The sequence below is a fragment of the Solanum tuberosum genome, unplaced genomic scaffold, assembly GCF_000226075.1.
Source record: "Solanum tuberosum cultivar DM 1-3 516 R44 unplaced genomic scaffold, SolTub_3.0 scf00133, whole genome shotgun sequence".
NCBI classification, from domain to species: domain Eukaryota; kingdom Viridiplantae; phylum Streptophyta; class Magnoliopsida; order Solanales; family Solanaceae; genus Solanum; species Solanum tuberosum.
In genome coordinates, this window is record NW_006239056.1 from 12,314 (window position 1) to 35,035 (window position 22,722).

Consider the following 22,722-nt stretch of genomic DNA (forward strand, 5'->3'; position numbering starts at 1 on the left):
TAGATCACCATATAATGGTTTGAGGCTGGAGATGTGAAACCTTTGGGGTAGATTTAGTGAAGTATGCTCAAGATAAGGTGAGAGGTATTCAAGCTAGGCTTTTAGTAGCCCAGAGTAGACAGAAGAAGTATGCAGATCATAAGGTAAGAGACATGGTGTTTCAAATCGATGAGAATGTTCTTCTTAAGGTATCACCCATGAAAGGGGTGATAAGATTTGGTAAGAAGGGAAAGTTAAGTCCGCAATACCTTGGTCCTTTTGAGGTTCTTGAATGTGTGGGATCGGTAGCGTATAGATTGACTTTACCTCCTAATATATCGGGTGTTCATCTGGTATTTCATGTGTCTATGTTGAAGAGATATCATGATGACAAAGATTATATCATTAAGTGAGACTCAATTGTGTTAGACAAAGACCTCTAATATGAGGAGGAACCGATTGCAATTCTTGATCGTGATGTGCGCAAGTTGAGGACCAAGGAGATTAAGTTCGTGAAGGTTCAATGGAAGCATCGTCCAGTTGAGGAAGCTACTTGGAAAATCGAGAGGGACATGAGAGACAAGTATCCTCAATTGTTCATCGATTCAAGTACTACTTCATTCTTTCCTTAGCCTACTTTTCCTAAGTTTTGTCACTCGGGGACGAGTGATGGGTAAATTGGTATCTATTGTAACGACTTGTTCCCGTCGTTATAGAAATACCAACGGGGAAAATTTGGGGTCGGAAAACTTTTTCGTAGTATTTGAATTTTCCCAACCTTGTCCAAATTTGGATGAAATCGAAGTCATTGAGGTGTAGGGAAATTTGGTAACAATTGGGTGAGTTATTTATGATTTTGATTATATGAGTGGTTAGATAACTCGTTAAGAAATCCGTATGACTTTACGGAATTTAATTCGAGCGAGTAGAACTCCCGGAATCGATCTTAGCATAAAGGGTATTTTTTTAGCGTTGTTGGTTAGAGGTGTGTTGTGAAATAAGGATTTTGGAATTCTTTAAATAACTCTCTAGTTCCGTGCAAGCCGCTTTAGCGAGATGGGTGTCGCTCTGGCGGGGCCGCTGTAGCGGGGTGGTGGCCGATGTAGCGGGCTCGATGCGACTTAAGGTCGTTAATAAACCCATAAACGATCTTATTATGTACTTTTCGACTTTTAGAGCTAAGGAACGAACCCCAGGCGACTCCTACTCATTTTTCACCATTCTTGAGGCTAAAGGTAAGTTTTTCACTCCCCGAATTCGTTTTTCGATCCGTAGAACGTAATAGAATGGGTGAATATTTATGGGGGAGGGTTTTGTTATAGATTCTATGATGGAAACAACCATAATTTGGATAATTGGGATCATGGGTTTGATCTAGGGTTCATAGAATTGTTAGTAATTCGGGTAATTAGTGATTGTTTATTGATTCCCATATTTATATTGATTGTTTGTAGACCAAGAACAAGCGGAACGAATCCGAAAAGGAAAGGATCAAGTTTCTTAGGGTTTCAAGCTTGTTTTGAGGTAGGTGATGGGTTGTGATTCTATGATTGTGTGATGTATGTTGTTCTTGCTTTATTATGATACTTTAATATGTATGAATGTTGCAATGTTGATCACACATGTTGTAAATAAGATAGTTGAATGATGATGGCCATGAAATAATGACTTAAATGTATGATCTTGAGGATATACTTGTGATTGTGGTGTGTGAATGAGATCGGTTGCCACGTTCCGGCATAAATATGGGATTGGTTGCCACGTTCCGACATAAATATGAGATTGGCTGCCACGTTCTGGAATAATATTAGGATCAGGTACCACGTTCTGGTATGCTAACTGTTTGGGTTTGGGTTCCATGAGAGGACCAATGATTTGATATAAAATGTGAAGTTGTTCGGTGTTCGTAAATGTTGATAATATTGTATATGTTGATATATATGCATGTGATTATAATGTTGTCTTGACTTGGTTATGTTTCACTTAGTGGGATAGTCGCGTGATCCTACCAGTACACTGTGGTTGTGTACTGATACTGCACTTGCTCTTATTTTTGTTGAGTACTATGTTCTAGTTAGTTGATTAGTTCATTAGATTGGGGTTGCATCCCTTCTTGTTTAGACTTGTTGAACTTTAGATGATTTGGTACATTGACTTTAAAGTTCTAGGTTATTTCTTCCGCATTGTTTAGTTCATTTGTTAGTACTTTTTGTTGGAGTTTATGGGAACTCCCTATTTATTTCCTTAGTATTTATCTTGCTTCCGTAACTTAAATGTCTTAGTTTTGGTTTAGTTGCTTGGGTTTGGTTGTAGTAGTGGTTCTCCCACCGGAGAGTTAGTGTGGGTGCCAATCACGACAGTCTGGATCGTGACATCTCCCCACTTCTTTTTAAAATGGAAAGCCACTTAAGACTTAAAGAATGAATCATACAATGAACTAACTATTAGGTGCATTGATCCTTAAAATTAAACCCCTCAAAAATCTCACATGGTGTGGAGCCAAAATAATGGGGGCTGTGTCACTTCACTGTATAGTGATAGAAAATGATTTATATAAATAAAATGAATCAATACAAAAGATAAAAAAAATGTTTTTCTTCAGAAATATTATTATTTTAAAAATATTCGTGTATAATTTAGATAAATATATATAAAAGGTAAAGGTGAATGTAAGGGTGTGGAGTATTGTGGATAGGGGCTGTGGATTGGGAATAAAAATGAGATGTATTGAAAACATATTTCAAAAGGCGGGATAAGACTAAGCTTTCAGGTATGAGATGTAAGCCCCATAAATTTTATTTTTTCTAATTTATAATATAGGAAAATACTAAAGCAATACAAAAATTATAAATTAATATATATAATAGCTTAGAACAATTAATAACATGATAAAAAACTCATCATAAAAAATAAAAAAGGTATCACGAGGTGCAATTCAGCCCTACTATGTCAACTCTCAAATAATGAAAGAATTACAATTTCTTAAAATATATTACTATCATTGTATACAGTTTACCTCTATGAAAGAAAAAATAATTTTAAAAGAAATATTTGTTAAATAATATGCAGTACTATAAGTTATTTGAGCTACTCTCAAATTTGTTATTTCTATAGATGAAAAAAGTTACTAAGCTATCATTTATTTCTAAAGAGTTTGACACATAATTTATAAAATATATTAGATAAGCCTCGAGCATTGAACACTAAACATATTTAAGATACATAATCAATCGCTTATGACGTAATCCTCATACAACTAAATTCATACATGAGTCTAGAGACGATTTTACTAGTGCCCTGCAGCCGTGAATTTTATAATGTCCCCGAATAAAGAAAATAACCTTAAATTTCTTTGACAAAAAGAAGCATGAGCTTGATATATAACGTAACCGGAAAAAGATAAAAATTTATACACTTGCAAAATTATAGCTAGCCAAAACTATTAACTTAAAAGAAAGAACTAAACTATTAACTTAAAAGCTAATTAAACTTCTCATCTAATTAAGTGTATGAATATTCTTTTTGTACCTAATGCTAATTGTTAGATATAGCATCTTCACGTTGGAGAGGTTCAATCCTTATTATAACTTCTTGTATTGGAGCTAATGAAATTGGATCAATTTTTTGGCATGTCTCAATAAGGCAATGTCTACAAGTAGGACAAGAAGAGTGAGAATTGAGCCATTTATCGATACAACGAACGTGGAATCCATGGTTGCACTTAGGTAGAACCTTAATTTTCTCCCCGATTTGAAATTCCGATAAGCAAATGACACATTCAGAGTCGAGCCTTGGATGTTTCAATTCAGTAGTGTATGTTATAACCGGAAATGTCTTGAGAGCTTTTTTCTCGATCCCTCTATTGGCTAATTTTGTTGAAGAAGGGTTGTTATTTGTATGATTTGATGAGGATGAGTTTGCTAATATTAGGGTAGAGCAATGAAATGCACATTTTATGATGAAATTCAAGACAAATGAACAAATTATGGCACATACAAGTATGGCCAAGACCATAATAACATTTTCATCAAATGTGTTGACTTTGTAACCAAGTGGTGGATGATTAGTTGTATCGTGGCGGATTCCGGCTGCCGGAGGTGGCGCCATCGTGGCTTCCCGGAGTAATCTTCTTGAGTAGTGGAAGTTCTCCATGAATTCTTGAATTAATAGAGTTGAAGTTATAGTTGACATATTTTAGAGCTTTTGGTTTAGACTTTGTTTTGTGTGTTTTCTTTGTTTTTGTTGGTATTGAATGAGTTGAAGAGTATCAAATGCTTATATAGGACAAATGTATATAGGGTGGACACGTGTAAATTAAATTAAAGTGTGGTCAACTTTTGAGTCTTAAATCTTAATAATGGAAAGTTATACTACTATTTTATATTGTTAAAAGAACGGTGAACAATTGAGTTTCCTTTTTTTTGTTTATTCAAGAAAGAATGATTCCTTCTTAATTACTCCCTCCGTTTCAATTTATATGACATATTTCAAATTTTGAAATTCAAATAAATTTATCTGTGATAGTAAATTTTTCATATATCTTTCAAATATTTAGATTGTCAATTATTATGACTTATAATATCTTTTACATAATTTACAAATATATAAACATAATATAATGTTTCATTTTGAGAAATAACCTCGATACAAGAAATTGACTAAAAGAGATCCTTCTTACATATTTCAAAAAGCTTTTAGCCATGTATTATTGTGACACATTTCAAATTATAAATTCATAAAAACACAATTATTTTTTCCTTTATCATATGCTCCACTAACTAAGACCGTTGGTATAAGTTAATGGGTTATCCACTCAAGAAGGAGGCAGGGCACTTCCATTGCCGACTGTCTGGTAGGCTGACACATGGCTATTAGCATTATGTATAGTCATTAATGAACCAAATCACATGTACCCAAGTTCTCATATTTTTTATGAGCTAAAGTGACACTTAAAATGAAATGAAATAGAAGAGGTAATAATTTACTTTGTTTGAGAGTGTAAATTAAAACTTTGTTGCATATATCTCTCTCTATATAGCTAGAATGTTAATGGAGGAAATGACCGTTTATCATCTGAATAAGTTCCTCTTATTATGCAAATATTTAGAGCGGAGCTATAGTTATTCAAGGGTGTTCAATTGGACACCCTTCGTTGAAAAATTACATTGTATATATATGTCAAATCCTGCATTTAAAGGATATATATTTAAAGTTGACACTCTTGACAAAAGTTATATTTATGGCGTAGTGGTAATGAGTGTCTATTTTAATGAAGAAATTTTGGGTTTGAATCCCAAATAACACAATATTTTTTTGTTTTATATTTTGACAACCACACATCATTATTCTTGGACACTCTTGATAAATTTTTGGCTCCGCTACTGCATATACTAGCTAGACATTTTGATAGCCACACACTATTATTCTTGAACATGCTTGATAAAAATTCTGACTTTGCTAGTACGTATACCACCAGCAAGATACTTGATAAGCTATGGAAAATTAAAGTGCATGTCATCATATCACAGCGGTTGAGATTGAACTGATTATTAATAGGAAAAAGTGGTAACATATGGCATAAAAAGTACAAGTTAGGTGTTGTAAATATAGATTTGTAAGCCAAGTATTGGTTAATTTTTGCTACGTGTGCTTCTAACTTTTTCTCTTTTTGAATACTAGATCTTTAGTACATGAATCAAATCTCCCACTTAGGCACGCACATAAGTTCCCTATAGTAACAAACTAGTTCTATGTTGTTTGATATTTTACCTTATAGATCTGTCTCATATAGTAGCAGGGGTGGGTGTTCGGGCAATTCGAATTAAATATAGAAAACATGATCTGCTAATGACATAATAAGTGGTCTCAAACTCTTATAGTAATATGAAATTCTTAATAAAAAGTTGAGAGAAGTATCGAAAAGGGTAAAAAACTTAAATATACAATTAAAGCACATAAATAACCCCTATATAACAATAGTTTGACTTTTCACAAACATAGCAATAGAACTTTTACAAAACAAAATAAAAAAAAAGCGGAATAAAAAAAAAATGGAATTACATAATAACGTATAAATAATTATTATAGAAGATTTTCATCCCTTAATTAGCTCTCATTCTGTTATTTGCTTCCACAATTATCTCATCCATTAATATAATCCTCTCTCTCATAATCACAATACCAGTATACTAACCACAATCAAACTCTCTATCTTCTCTAATAATTCTTTCAATAGCCAAAAATTACGACGTTTCAATTTTAATTCGGCGGAGGATGAGATCCAACAGGTAATTGTTATGAAAATTTAGCTTTGAAACAAATTATTTTGGTTATAAACGATTTTGAATATTAATTTCTTTTTTTGATTGTTTCAAAATTATTTGTTTTTTCACCTTCCGAAATTATTGTTTAATTGATTAAATATATTTCATTTTTCATTGATAAATATTTTGTTGATGCAATTTGAGATTTATCCATGTTGTTTCAATGAAAAAAAGTTATTTTGTAATTTTCTGCTTGGTGATAGTTTCATTTTTCTCAATTTCCTCTTGTTGGTTTCTGCTTGGTGATAGTTCAGTTTTTTTTTTTTAAAAATAAAATCTATTGTTTCTTAATAAATAAATAAATTTTCATTGAACATAAGACTTTTGCCTAAATAAGTTGTTTCGATTTATTAGCTTTATTGTTTTAAGTAAGCGTTACATAATATTTTTTTTTAGTTTGATTATACTAAAAAAATGATAAATAGTTGATTAGATTATGATGTTATGCACGGTCGGATTGTAACATATAATCATGTTCAACTTTATCAATCTTCATAAATCAACGTTATACATACAATTGGTTATAAGTTGGTGTTCGAATTTCATTATAAGAATGATGAAGTGGATACCAATTTTTAACCATATTATACACCATTTCGTATATAACTTTTTTTGGTGATTTATACAAAAATATGATTGTGTATTTTAAATTTGATTGTTTATAACTGTTGTTTAGTAAGTTCTTTAATTTTCTTTGAAATGTATTGCAGGAAGGTATGCGGATTTCAAGACTGAAGGAAGTGATATGTGATGCAAATACCAATTGACAAAAAATTCAAGAGATCTAAAGTAAATTGTAGAAAATGTGTTATAGCCTATAGAGGATCACAACAAGAAAACTTGTACCCAATATCCATATGAGGATTAACATTGTTAAGTTAATTTTTTATTTTCATAACAATTTTTTTTCATAATCTAATTGAATGATATTAGCGGATTTGAATTTTATTTGTTGTTTATTAAATATTTTTTCAGAATCATATTTAATCATATGATGTAATTAGTTCTATTATTTATGTTGGTTTCTCTTGTGGTATAAAATGTCATTTGAAAAAAATAAAAAGACACGAAATATCAACTAAATTGGTATATTATATGGGATAGAATTCAACAATTGTTGGTATAGCATATGGTACAATGTTAGTATTATTATATGGTACAATTTAGATATTACAATTTTTCAATATTATTCGAAAATGGTGTCATATAGTTCTAGTGTAATTTCAAGTTTTCAAGTTGTACTAGTGTTAATTTTAAAAGATAATATTATCAAATAATAATTTTGTTATGTTATAAATTGACAATTTGAGAAAAATATAATAACAAAAAATATCAACAAGTTCAATTTATTAAATGGTGTTGTTGCTATGATATTTGTATTTCACATAACACAATACTGATATAATTTTGGTATTTTAGATAATACAATGTTGATATAATTTTGATATTTTAGATGATTAAATATTGGTATAACTTGGTGTTTTAGATGGTACATTATATGGTACATATATTTATTTTACACAAATTTAATATATTATATGATATATATTGAGGTGTAATATAATATTAACATATTATATAAGACTTAACACCAAAGTTGTATGAAAATCTATATAATATGTAAGTTTTTAATTATTTTATTAAACTTTTTAGATTTAAATGGTTATTTAAGTCATTCCATAAAATAAAAAAAAATTGTCAAAAAATAACGTAGAAAATTTCATAATTTCATAATTTTTTTTTATCACAATAAAAGAAAAATATATTTGTATGAAAACAATGTTAAAGAGGTGAGAGAAGACTTCAATTAATAAAGAGTATAATTATGGTTGAAAAGTCAAAAACTAAACAATAATTATCAATTCCATAAATTTAGCACATGACCCCTAAAAATAAAAAATGAATCGTATACTAAAATGTACAAAAAAAAAATCGAAAATTCAATAAATGGGAAAAAAAACAATATAAAGCAGTATAATTATGGTTGAAAGGCTAAAAAGTAATCAATAATTATCAATATCATAAATTTAGCTCATAATCCCCCAAAATAGGAAAAAATTCGTATACAAAAATATACTAAAAAAACACGAAAATTCAAAATATGGGAAAAAAACAATATAAAAAAGTAGGATTATGGTTGGAAAACCAAAAAGTAAACAATAATTATCAATCCCATAAATTTAGCACATAACCCCCCAAAACAGGAAATAAATCGGATATTAAAATATTTGTTTAAAAAAATCGAAAATTAAATATTATGTCATGTTTGTAATTAAAAACTTAGTTTTGTAAATAAAAAGAAGTATATACATATATTGTTAATTAATGTCTTAAATAGTATATTCTTGTAATTTTTCCTGTCGAAAACACACCTAAACTTGACGATAATTTAGGAGCGTATTTCACTCATTTTGTACGATTGGGGCGTATTTAAGTTCAATTAGTCAAGTTAAAATGTGTTTTTAAGGCCGTCAATAGTTCGAAGCTGAAACTAATAATTCGTTTGCCTTGAAGCTTTTCGGGTTATCCATATCTTCTTTGAGTGTTACAAATTTTCGATTCAGTAAACTTAAAAATGAATCATATATTTAGATAATCACATGAATCAATGAGCTATCAAAATTTTCTAATCAACCCTATCCATTGGTCACCTTTTGGGCTTTTTCCATGGCATCCACATATATTAATTTTTCTTCTTCTTTTTTTGGTAGATTTCTTTCAAATTAATCAAATCCTTAATTATGCTTATTAGTATTAATTAAACAAGTCCCCATTTGTTAGGAAATCTTGAGAGATTACTCTCTTGTTGGATCAAAAATGTCATCTTTTTTTCTGGTATTCCATTCGGTGTCCGGAGCTACATGAGAGCCCAACTAAATTTGAACCGCGCACTGTAGGACCCATTCGAGAGTGACACTCCCAACATGATTTTTTCATACTCAAGGCTCGAACCGGAGGATCAAATGTTATCTTATTTCTACATAATGTTATTTTAATTGATACCTTTTAGGCCTATTTTTAGCCGAATATTAAAGTAAAACAATTTATTAAAGGACTATTCAATCTCCTTCTATACTATGACAAGCTGTAGTTTTGTTGAAGACAGATCAAATGAAACAATATTTGTCACCAATCACCATCACATACATTTGTATTAGTTTATTATACGTATTATTGATGTGAAAAAGTAACAACGTATATTATGTTGTAGACAACTTGGAACCACAATATAAGTTAATATTTTCCTAGTCATGTACTATTATACTACTACTTGTCATTTCCTAGAAAAGCTCTACTCGAGCCCCATCTTTCACATAGAATTATTGTTATAAGTTGTGCCATATAATATTCTTTTGTTATGAATTGGGATAATATTGATCATATAATATATCTGACGTATCTATCCTTTTAACCACATCATTAAGACACAAGTTCTTCCCTATCTTCGAGCCCTACATACGTATTCTTGATGAGAAAAACAATAGACAACTTGGAACCACAATATATATGTTAAGAGAATAGCCTTTTCTATGACAAAGAAGGAGCATGATCATCTTGATAAAGAAACAAGAACAAAATTTAATTTATACACTTGCAAGACTATATAGATAGCCAAAACTTTTCCAACAAGGACAAAAGAAGGAATTAAACTATATCTCAACTTAATTAAAAACTAAGTTTCTAATCTAATTGAGTTTATCTACTACTAATTCTACCTAATGTTGATTATTAGATATAACATCTTCACGTTGGAGAGGTTCAATCCTTATTACAACTTCTTGTACTAGAGCTGATGAAATTGGAACAATTTTTTGGTAAGTCTCAATAAGGCAATGCCTACAAGTAGGACAAGAAGAGTGTGAATTGAGCCATTTATCGATGCACTTGACATGGAATCCATGGTTGCACTTAGGTAGAACTTTAATTTTCTCTCCGATTCCAAATTCAGATAAGCAAATGACACATTCAGAGTCAAACCCTGGATGTTTCAATTCAGTAGTGTATGTTATAACTGGAAATGTCTTGAGGGTTTTTTTCTCGATCCCTCTATTGACTAATTTTGTTGAAGAAGGGTTGTTATTTATATGGTTTAAGGATGAGTCTACCAATATTAGGGTAGTGCACCTACATACACATTTTATGATGAAATTCAAGATAAATGAACAAATCAAGGCACATAGAAGTACGGCCAAGACCATAATGACATTTGCATCAAATGTGTTGACTTTGTGACCAAATGGTTGATGATTAGTTGTAGAGTGGCTGATTCCGGCTGCCGGTGGCGGCGCCATGGTGGACTCCGTGAGTAATCTTCTTGAGTAGTGGAAGTTCTCCATGAATTCTTGAATTAATAGAGTGGAAGTTATAGTTGCCATAGTTAGAGCTTTTGGTTGAGACTTTGTATTTGTGTTTTCTTTGTTTGAATGAATATAATTGAGGAACAACTGCTTTATATAGGACTAGTGTATAAGGTGAACAAGTGTAAAGTGTGATAAACTTTTTAAGTTTTAATTATGGAAAAGATATATTATTTATTATGTTGAAGGAATATATTTAGAGTTCCAAACCATTGTTTCAATTAACTAGCTTTACACTTGAGCAAAATAGATATTAAGAGTTTGTGAGTGGAGCCACTAATGCGGTGGGATTGATTCACCCTTAATCAGAGATCTTGGGTTTCAGCTTTTAAAATTTGGAAGTGTTTAGTTTGAATTTTAATTTTTACCTTTAATAACAAACTTTTATAGTCACATACATCTTCATTATAGCATGGTATGTTCAAATTACAAGTTTCAAAAGGATTATAAACATAAAATTGTTATGGCATATTCAAAATTACATATTTTATAAGTTTTTCTTCATGTTCAATCAGATAGATTCACATAGATTAAAACAGAAGTAGAACTACTTCTATATTTACATAAACATTTTTTTAAAGTTGCAAAAATTATAAATTCATATGAAAAAACTTTTCTTTAATGAATTGAAAAAAATTCAATAAGATTTTCAATACTTAAACAAAAATAAAAAATATTTTTTTAATGAATAATTATCTGGATACTCCACTAAAAACCCTTGGAACAATAAGTTAATGGACTATCCACTAAAAAAAGAGCCAGAATATCTCCATAGCCGACTGTCGAATAGGGTGCCACATGGTTAAGTAGTTATTATTAGGAATAACAATTAAAAAGATTAATGAACCAAATCTCTTAACAAATCCTAATTGGGACCCAAATAATTCTAATTGGGATCTCTAAACCCCAACAAGGGAACAACTACTTTGTCTATTCTCTCCATAATAACATGGCAGACTGCAAAACTTTTGGTAGTTAGTTCTTTCCTCCCTCCGTTCACTTTTACTTATCTGGTTTATTTTGACGTTTCTCCAAAATCAATTTGTATGATTTTTTTATCAGTATTTTAAGATATATTTTTTCATCATATTATTATGAGATGGATTACAACTTACACTACAACAAAAATTGTTAGGGTTTTGCCCTGATTTTCTTACCTTATTGAAATTTATTTTTCTATCGAAGGAAAATCAAAGTATTACCATAAATGCTTTAACTTTTCTTGAAAGGAAAATATAATGTTCTTTCATATTTGGTTTATTTTTTCCTTAAAGGAAAAGTTTGGAGATCTATAAATTAAAGATCACTATTGTCATAATATAGCACAATAGTATCCACAATGTAGATGTTTAAGAGTTTAGTTTATGGGGAGATTATTCTCCAGTAGAGTTTATGCTTTTTAATATTAGTTTTCAAAATGTAGGTTGCTTGACCAAAGCATATTAATAATATGTCTTTAGTATACCCTTATTTGTCGTCTGATTTATCAACCATTTGATTTGCAATTATAAGCTTCCACATGACGTCATAATCACTTTCAAACCCAACAAAAATAACTTTGAACGACAATACATATTAGTTAATTGACATTAGATTGAATGTTGTTATAGGCTTTAGCAGCATTTACAAGGAGTGCTAAAAGGTAATTAGCACTAATAATTGTCTCTTAAAAATATATATTTAGCGATAATTAAGTTATTGTCGTTAATTAATTGCCGCTAGAAATTATTTTTAATGTAGTGTTATAATATTTTTCGTTTAATTTTTGAACATCTAAATTTAAAATATTAAATTAATCTAATTCAATTTAGATCCAGGCAAGTCAAGTTTCATCTCTTTAAGAAAAACGTGACAATGTAAAAGTGATGGGAAAAAAATATCTCAGTTAGGCAGAGTTTATTATCAAAAACCAAATACAGTAATATTTAATGTTAAAATTAATTCATGGATTAGTTTATAAGAATAGAACATGAAATAAGATATGGGGAAATTTCATAAATAAAGCTATAACTAGCACCTGTTTTTTTTAAATATATAGAGTTTTTTTTCTTTTGAAAAAAGCTATAACTAACACCTGTTATTTAAAAAATATATAGAGATTTTTTAAAATAAAATAAAATGTAGCAACATTTTTTCTTTCAAAATGTAGTAAAATACAATATGTTTGTGCGCATATAAAATCTAATCCCAACTGAAATCGCATATATGTATATGTGTGTTTTCAAAGTAAAAGTTAAATGTATATGTAGTCAATTTTATGTATGCACACCTGATTTCAAAATTGTAAGTTGAATATATGTATATGTGAAGATATTAAACTATATGTGCGGTCAATTGCATCATATATATGTATTTTGATATTATACGTGCACAATATTGACCAAGTTAAAATCCTCACAAACTCCACCGATGACAAACATGTGATTAGGTTGGGGGGTGGGGGGAGGTGCAGTGGCTGCTAGATTTTTTAGATTCACAAATAAGTATATTATAAAATTACGTACACAATCTTGTTATATTTTTAATTATGTAAAAAATATCATTATAAAGTGTAATTAAGAGAATAGAATTAGGTAATTTTTCTAGAAGATTATAGGTATAAACGATACACAAAGTTTGACCAAAGTCTTATTATTCTCCACAAGAAAATCATATCATATCGATTGAACTGATCATTAATAGGAAAAGTGGTAACATAAATGGTACTATTAAAGTGCTAGTTGGGTGTTGTAAATATATATTTGTAAACCAAGTATTGGTTACCTTTTGCCACGTGTTCTTCTAACTTTCTCTTTTTGAACACTTTGCATGCTTTTTTGGGTCAATTCAATATTCTTAGTACATGAACCAAATCTTATGTTAGGCACTTAACTTCCAAATCTAAACTCGGGTTTGAGTCCTCGATATTGAGAAAAATTCTATTAGGAGCGCTATTTTTGAATGAGCTCATCAGTGCGCGATTCACATTTAGTCAAGGCTTTAATGTGAGCTTCGAACACTGAATAAAAATAATTACTTCTAATTTGTTTGATTTATTTTTTTTTGTCTTAGATCTGTGTCATATAGTAGTAGGGCGGATGTTCGGACGATTCAAATTAAATATGAGAATTTTGATTTTAATTTTTAATTTCTGGATTCATGAAATAAAATTCACATCAAATCGAAGTACGTTTGGATTGAATCGATCTTCTTACCATTGGTTGTAAATTAATCGATTTTTACTATCTCAATTTTTTTTATTTTGAGATAAGTTCAGTTTCTTCTTCTTATAAGCACCATCATTCTAACAAAGTATTTGATATTCGGCTAAAAGTATATATATTTTTATTATATTGTCGCTCATATCTTATGTGTAATTCTTTTGTTACATTGTTATCTTTAATGTTTTGAAATCATTATGAGTTTAATGTGGGTAGAAAATGTATTGAATGAAAATAAATTGATATTAAAAATGTAAGATTGGAACCATTAAACATATAACATCTTAGTACAAATTCGGACATCTAAATGTATATTTTAATATTTAAATACATATTTAAATTCAAATCTTTTAATTTTAATGAAAATAAATAAGTCCTTAGTAAACTATATCTTACGAAATATTTACTTTTACCCCCAATACAATAATCTGGATTAATATTATCTTCTTTTTATTTTATTTTATTGAGGACCCCATTTTGAACCTCAATTTGTGCATATTAAAACCACAACATAATACTTGACAATTAATTTGAGGCTTTTCCATATCTTTTTTTCCATGGCATCCACATAATTACTTTTTTTTTTAAAGTAATCCTTTAGATTTCATTCACAAAAATCAAATCCTTGATTATGCTTCTTTTTAGTATTTAATAAACCCCCATTTGGTAAGAAATCTTTGAGAGATTACTCTCCTATGGTTTGATCAATTAAATATATTTGATCAATTAAATATATAAAAATGAATTAAAATTAAAAATGTAAGGTTGGAACAATTAAATATATAACATCTTAGTATTTATATTAGGGGTGTGCATCGGTCGGTTCGGTTTATTGGTTTTTGGTTTTTAAATACGTTAAACCAATAACCAAACCAATAAGAGATTTGTTATCAGTTTTGGTCCTTAACGGTTCGGTTTTCGGTTTAACCAATAAGAAAATACTTATAAAATAAATTTATGCCTTCTCTAATAAATTTGACGCAACAACACAATAATGTAATGAAAAAAACTATACAAGTGTAACACAAGATAAATTAAGAGGAATAAGGTTCTTACTTTAGATTTTGACGTTTTGTATAATGTGAAGTTGTGAACTAAAAGTCACTTTGAAGTGTGAACTGAAGGCTAAAGGATAAGATAATAACTAGTAACTTATTGAGATTAATATATAATATTTATGTACAAGTAAATGTAGTAAATTACTAGTCTTAATTAATGGGTTATCGGTTTACCTAATAACCCAATATTAAAAATCAATACCGAACTGATGACCCGATAATTTTTTTTTATAAAACCATTAAAAACCGTTAATCCAATAACCCAATAACAATAAACCAAGAACACCTTTTTCGGTTCGATTTATCGATTGGTTCAGGTTTTGCACACCCCTAATTTATATGCAAAAATACAAATTCAGACATCTAAATGTATATTTTTAATATTTAAATATATATTTAAATTCAAATATTTTAATTTTAATCAAAATAAATAAGTCCTTAGTAAGATATATACTTTTGCCCCAATACAATAATCTGGATTAATATTATCTTCTTTTTTATTTTATTTTATTGAGGACCCCATTTTGAACCTCAATTTGTGCATATTAAAACCACAAAATAATACTACTTGACTATTAATTTGAGGCATTTCCATATCTTCTTGTCCATGGCATCCACATAATTACTTTTTTTTTGTAAGCAATCCTTTAGATTTCATTCACAAAAATCAAATCCTTGATTATGCTTCTTTTTAGTATTTAATAAACCCCCATTTGGTAAGAAATCTTTGAGAGATTACTCTCCTATGCTTGGATCAAATTATGTTATCTTATTTCTACCTTATGTTATTTTGATTGGTACTTTTAGACCTTAACTTTAGCCGCAACTTAAAGTAACAATTTATTAAAACAACTCTTATCGGCAATAATATATATATATATGTATGTATATTAACAAAAATAGTGTTAAAACTTTTACCGACATTAGTTAATTGTCATTGGATCCAATGTCGCTATAAGATTTAATTCTAAATGAACATATTTAACAACAATTAAGCTATTACCGTTAAATTGTTAATTAATTGTTGTTAAACATTTATATTTATCTTTGTAGGGAAAGTTAATGTATTCATTGATACAAATCAATTGTATTAATTGCATTCGTGATACAATGAACACAACATGTACTCAACCTCTTTTTCGCTTCTCTCTCAAATCTCGCTTACCCCTCTCCTCCTTCTAGTTAACATGTAACTAAGAATCGTACTTACGCAAATCATAACTGTACATCTCTAATCAAATTTAAACTATAGTCATTTTTTAAAGTTCCTCTTTAATAATTAAACAGATTGACTAATTGCAATTGGGCCAATTTGGTAAATATTTTTTTAAAAGGGTACATGTAAGTGATTTTCCCTATTATGTTTGGGCTAAACCGGCTAACAATAAGTTGGATAGGTGCAAGACAACTTTTGTTTTTATTTATTAGAATCAAAGTACATATTTACTTAGTAACTATTGGTAGATATTTATATTAATTAAAATCTTAATACTAAATAACTAAATTATTTGTTTTCTTAACGTCTGAATGAATAAAAAAATTACTTAAAGATTATAAAGTTTTATATATAGAAATATACCCCACATGGTGTGTGGAGCCTAGTTGTTCCCTTGTAATTAGTTAAATTTTTCTATTGTGATTCTTTGAGTTCAGTAATTATAATATAGCAATATTTAATTTGTATCGTAAAATTGGAGTTGTTACACAAAATAACATAGCCACTTCTAGAAAGACCATGTTGGTGTGTGGATATTATTTAAACTTTTGAAGAGTCGTTAAAACTAAATGATAAAAAAATATATAGTTGACTTTTGAAAGGAGTCAAAATTAAAGAAAAACAATTAGAGTGTGTGAATAGTAGAACTATCTTGTCTATGGATACTTGAACTCCTTATCAGAAATCCAACATGGTGTGTGGAGCCTAAGCAAATTATGGGTAGTGTCACTTCACTCCTTATAGTGGAATGAATAAAGTACGAACAGTTGGCAGAATATGATTATAGATCTTAGGTTGTAATTTAATCGTGAGAGCGAAATTGTTAGATGTTTATTTTTATATGTAAGAAATTTATCAAGATTATTTTCTTCTATTCATTTTATAATACATATGATAGGAGATTTTAATTCCATAAAAAAGAATAGGACGTTGGATCCTTCATCCATTTTTCAGAACATATTTCTTACAAGATTATATAAGCGGGGTGACAAAATCAAACTCAATTCATCCGGATCATTTAAGTTTGGGCGGATTTCTGACCCGCTCATTTATTAGCTCAACCTATTTTAGTTCATTATAAATTGAGTTGGTATGACATAACCCAAATTGACTCATAGTAATAGTCAAAATATTTTTATTCGATTTGTTATATATAGCCACAATAAGAAAAATAATGATTTCATTACGTACTAAAAATTTAAAAAAGAACAAATAAAGCAATTAAAACTTATTAAAAGTTGGATAGGTTGGGTTATGACTCACATTAAGCTCATTTCAGTTCAATACCCAAGTATCATTTACTAAATCTATTTTGATTTGTCTAAATTAAACCTAACTCGCACCTCTATTTTTAAGTATATATAGATAGGTAGATATTCACTAGATAAACGATATAATATGTGAATTTATTTAATTGAGTGTGAAGTTTTTATTTATATAAATGCAATTGTGTATTCTTTAGCTAAAATTTGCAACTTAATTCTCGTACGTTGTTCCTATAGACCTCTTTAATTCACATCGATCACCTTCACATCACAAAAAAATATTGGAATGCATGCAATAATATAATCCTTTTATAATTTGATTTAGTTTATGGCTACAAAATAACATAGCCACTTCCAAAAAAGAAGCATGGTTGGCTTAGTTAAGAATATTTGAGAAAGAGACTAAAGAAACAATAATACAACTATCATGGTACATGAATTCTTGAACTTCTTATCACAAATATATCCCAACATTGTGTGTGGAGCCTAAAGTAAAGAGGTAATGGCACTTATTGCTTAGTGATAAGACATGATATAGTAATATAAATACAAGTGTAAGCAAAGAGGCCGAGCTGAAATTTGAAACTTCTGAAATTTAATTACTTTAAATTAATAATTTTTAAAATATTTTATGAATTTCTTATATCAATTAATATTAAATGACATGAGTTATTTGAATTCGTCCGAACTTATAAGTTTTAATCAATTGACTCACATCTATATTCTGAAATGAGAAGTTCATTATATAAAAGACAATGTAAAATATCAAAAGAAATAACCTCATAAAATTCATTTTAGAAAAAAAGGAACACACAAACGGCAGAATAACACTTGTGTTTGACAAATTTTTCTCCTAATAAGACTCTTCAAGCCATTTGGAACACATTGTGAACGTTGCCAAGTGCAAATGATTGAACCTTTCTTGAAAATAAAAAAAGATTAATAAATACGGAAAGAATATTTGAGCAAATACTTAACAATTACTCAATTTATATGACATATTTTTCTTTTTAAATATATTTTTTTAATGATAAGAAATAACTTACCGATATTAAAATTTCCTCTTTTTTTAATTATAATAATTTAACACCATACAAATATTTAAAATTTATTTTTGATCATAAATTTTAAAAAATCTTTTTTTAAAACTCTATATCAAATCATACGGTGCCACATATAAAGGTGTGGTACATGAGATAGATAGGATCCATTGTATGTTTTGAAGTTATTTTTCCGACAATACTTTATGTAGGCACTGTGATGTGGATTCACTAGATCAATCAAAGTTTTAATTATTTTCTTTATTGGTGGGATTGAATATATGATTTTATTTTTTTTATCTTTATGACTTTATCACCAAACCACAAACACAATATAGTGTATGTGGATATCCTTATTTAATAGACTTTTAGCACTTTAGTTTTGCCTTGAAAAAAAATAAATTAGAGATTAAACATTTCTGCTAACTTTTTCTTGTATATTGGCTAGTAAATTAATAATATTGTTCGCTCTGAGTCAAGCCCGCACAATTTTAAAATGTGTCTCTGGAAAGGCCAGCTTACTTCTTTTTTTCTTGAAGTGTCACATTTAAATAAGTGGATGCTTTGGCATTTTCTTGAATTTAATAATTTGCTCTCATGATTTGTTTATATTGTTGCATTTCTTATGAATCGATTCAAGTTTATATTCAATAGCTTTTGTTCAAATTTATACAATTATTTAAAAAATCTATAAATCTTATTTGTAAATCCTATTATTACGATGATATATATTAACTTGAGATCGGTTAAAACTCATAAACCACAAAGAGATTAATAATTTTATTAAATTAGTGAGTTTTGACTATATAAATAGTAGACAACGTTTGAGTCCTAAGACATAGTGGACCTATTGTACTCTATAGTTGACAAGTCGAGAGTTATACTGATAAATTTAGTGCTCGCCATATGAATTAGCTCTCAATCCTTATACAAAATTCAGTTTGGAATTAAGTTGACACGAAATTGAAATATAATAGTATATTCAAATTTTTTTATAAACACTTGCAAGTGTATTAATGGATCATTGGAAAGCTACACCATGGCAATTGCCTCATCATGCTAAATAGCTAATTTTTCTACATCATACATACAATAATAACTAATTAATCCTATTTTTCTTTCTAATTTTGATTGTTAATTCGATATAACACCTTCACGTTCTAGAGGTTCAATCCTTATTACAATTTCTTCAACTGTTGATGATGAAATTGCATTTGTAGTAACGAAATTGTCACCGTTGACAATTTTTTGACAAGTTTCAATGAGGCAATGTCTACAAGTAGGGCAAGAAGAATGTGAATTGAGCCATTTATCAATACACTTGACGTGGAATCCATGGTTGCACTTAGGTAGAACCTTAACTTTCTCTCCAATCACGAATTCTGATAAGCAAATAACACATTCAGAATCGAGCCCTGGATGTTTCAATTTAGTAGTCCCTGTTATAATTGGAAATGTCTTGAGGGCTTTTTTCTTGATCCCTTTATTGGTTGATGAAGGATTTGTATGATTTGAGTATGAGTCTATTAAAACTAGGGTAGAACACCTAAAGAAACATTTTATGATGGAGTTCAACACAAGTGAACAAATTATGGCACTTACAAGTACTGCTAATACCATAATAACATTTGCATCAAATGTGTTGACATTTTTTCCAATTTGTAGATCATCAATTGTGTCGTGGCTAATTCCGGCTTCCATAGGAGGCGGCGCCATGGTGGCCGCCTCCCAGAGTAATCTTCTAGAGTAGTGGAAGTTCTCCATGAATTCTTGAATTAATAGAGTGGAAGTTGTAGTTGCCATAGAGCTTTTGGTTGAGTTTTTTGTATGTGTGTTTTCTTTGTTTTTGTTGGTGTTGAATGAGTTGAAGTCCCACCTTGGAGAGAGTGGCTTATATAGGACAAATTTATGGGGCTAACAGGGGTATAGTGTGGATCAGCTTTAATTTCTTAGTGTTAAATAATGGAAGGACAATATATTTTAATTAACTAGATTTACTTCTAAGCACTAAGGTTAAGAGTTTGTTATAAAATAAATGTATCATACAAAAGAACCTAATGGGTATATACTCTACAATCCACATTAATGAGCTACTAATTTATTTTTTCTAAGAAGGATAAATAATATATATGTGCCCAAAAAAGCTTAACTTCAATTTGTGAACACTATAACAAATTCTAGAATAGTACTTAACTTATAACTTAATTCCTACCGAGCTTATGTTGAGCAAGACAAAAATTCAGTTGTTGAAAGATTAAAATATTCTATGTATAAGAAGTCTTTTCCTTTAGATAGAAGCATGTGTAAAATGTATTCTTTGGATGTGCTTTGATTTTGAATATTCACTGTATAGGTGGGTGCTAACATCTCTCTAACTCTCTTCTCTAATATGTATTTTGGCTTTTTGATGAATAAATGCATCCTTTTTATTGAAAATGGATGGAAAAAAAAAGAAAAAGATCAAGATAGATAAGGATATTTTGGTCCAGAATTTTTTTTACATAAGCAATAGAAACAAAAATTAAATACCTAAAATATGGTGGGTAAAAGTTAAACATCAATTTTAAGGGCAATCCATATAAAAAGTAAATATATTTGAAATTCAGGCCAAATTAGGAACTATTTAAAAAGAACTAAAGACGTTAAGGAAAAACTAATTTGTATTTATTATTTTGATGGTCAAATTCATTGTTTTCACTTATTTTCTTGTAAAGTTTATTATATATGCCCCAATATTTTTTTATGGATATAAAAACTAAATTACAATATAATCACAAAAAATAGTTTTCAATTTATTTATTTTTTGCATTTTTGTCTTTTTCTATTCACACATTTTTTTTTCTCTTATTTTATACAATAGAATGAAAGAAAGAAATGAAACAAAGAATAATAAGAAACTCAAATAATAATAATAATCAAAGTAATCAAAAAATAATTTATGTTAGAAAAAGATCAATATATGATTATTTTTTAAAAAAAAATAAAATTAATTTTATCATTTTTGTAATGGTAGGAGTGTATGTGAGCCACTTTTATAACGGTGGGGGTATTTGTGAGCTAATTTTATAACGGTAGAAATATATGTGAACTATTTTAGTAACAAGAGTTATAATATTATAATATCAGCTCTAAATAACAAAATTGAAAAATATTTTAGGCTCTTTTCCCTTTTATATAATATATAGAGGCGCATGTATTGTGAATTTGGAGTTGTTACATGAAGCAATATAGTCATTCTAAAATTAAAATAATTTTTTTAGGAATCAAAAACTTATAAAAGAACAAATAAAGCAACTAAAACACTTACGAGACCAATGAATCTTCCTGTGGTTTGAAATTAAAGGAAGATAATAACGATATTCTTAGATATCTAATCTATCGATAGAAAAGAAGAAATATAATTCAAAATTGAAATATTGTATTTAAATTTTTTTATAAACACTAGCTAATTTTTCTACATCACATACAATTAATAACAAATCCTATTTTTTTTCTATCTAATTTTGATTGTTATTAGATATAACACCTTCACGTTCTAGAGGTTCAATCCTTATTACAATTTCTTCAACTGTTGCATTTGTAGTAACAGAATTGTCACTGTTGACAATTTTTTGACAAGTTTCAATGAGGCAATGCCTACAAGTAGGGCAAGAAGAATGTGAATTGAGCCATTTATCGATACACTTGACGTGGAATCCATGGTTGCACTTTGGTAGAACCTTAACTTTCTCCCCAACTATGAACTCTAATAAGCAAATGACACATTCAGAATCGAGCCCTGGATGTTTCAATTCAGTAGTGTATGTTATAATTGGAAATGTCTTGAGGGCTTTTTTCTTGATCCCTTTATTGGTTGATGAAGGATTTGTATGATTTGAGTATGAGTCTATTAAAACTATGGTAGAGCACCTAAAGAAACATTTTATGATGGAGTTCAACACAAGTGAACAAATTATGGCACTTACAAGTACTGCTAATACCATAATAACATTTGCATCAAATGTGTTGACATTTTTTCCAATTTGTAGATCATCAATTGTATCGTGGCTAATTCCGGCTTCCATAGGAGGCGGCCCCATGGTGGCCGCCTCCCGGAGTAATTTTCTTGAGTAGTGGAAGTTCTCCATGAATTCTTGAATTAATAGAGTGGAAGTTGTAGTTGCCATAGAGCTTTTTGTTGAGTTTTTTTGTTTGTGTTGAATATTGTTGAATGTTGAATTGAGTTGAAATTCCACCTTGGAGGGAGTGGCTTATATAGGACAAAGTGTGGACTTAGCTATTGG

The 22,722-nt window shown here is 29.1% G+C and overlaps 3 protein-coding genes across 3 annotated transcripts; all 3 read right to left on the reverse strand.

Annotated features, from left to right (window-relative positions):
- Positions 1–3,348: 3,348 nt before the first annotated feature.
- Positions 3,349–4,215, reverse strand: LOC102599929 (RING-H2 finger protein ATL78-like). The gene has a single exon (XM_006351038.2). It carries the CDS (start codon positions 4,168–4,170, stop codon positions 3,514–3,516), a length of 657 nt encoding a protein of 218 aa, XP_006351100.1. The 5' UTR covers positions 4,171–4,215; the 3' UTR covers positions 3,349–3,513.
- A 15,243-nt stretch (positions 4,216–19,458) lies between these two features.
- LOC102600591 (RING-H2 finger protein ATL78-like) lies at positions 19,459–20,299 on the reverse strand. Its single transcript, XM_006351040.2, has one exon. It carries the CDS (start codon positions 20,240–20,242, stop codon positions 19,574–19,576), a length of 669 nt encoding a protein of 222 aa, XP_006351102.1. The 5' UTR covers positions 20,243–20,299; the 3' UTR covers positions 19,459–19,573.
- Positions 20,300–21,852: 1,553 nt separating this feature from the next.
- On the reverse strand, positions 21,853–22,722 carry LOC102600048 (RING-H2 finger protein ATL78-like). The gene has a single exon (XM_006351128.2). It carries the CDS (start codon positions 22,603–22,605, stop codon positions 21,937–21,939), a length of 669 nt encoding a protein of 222 aa, XP_006351190.2. The 5' UTR covers positions 22,606–22,722; the 3' UTR covers positions 21,853–21,936.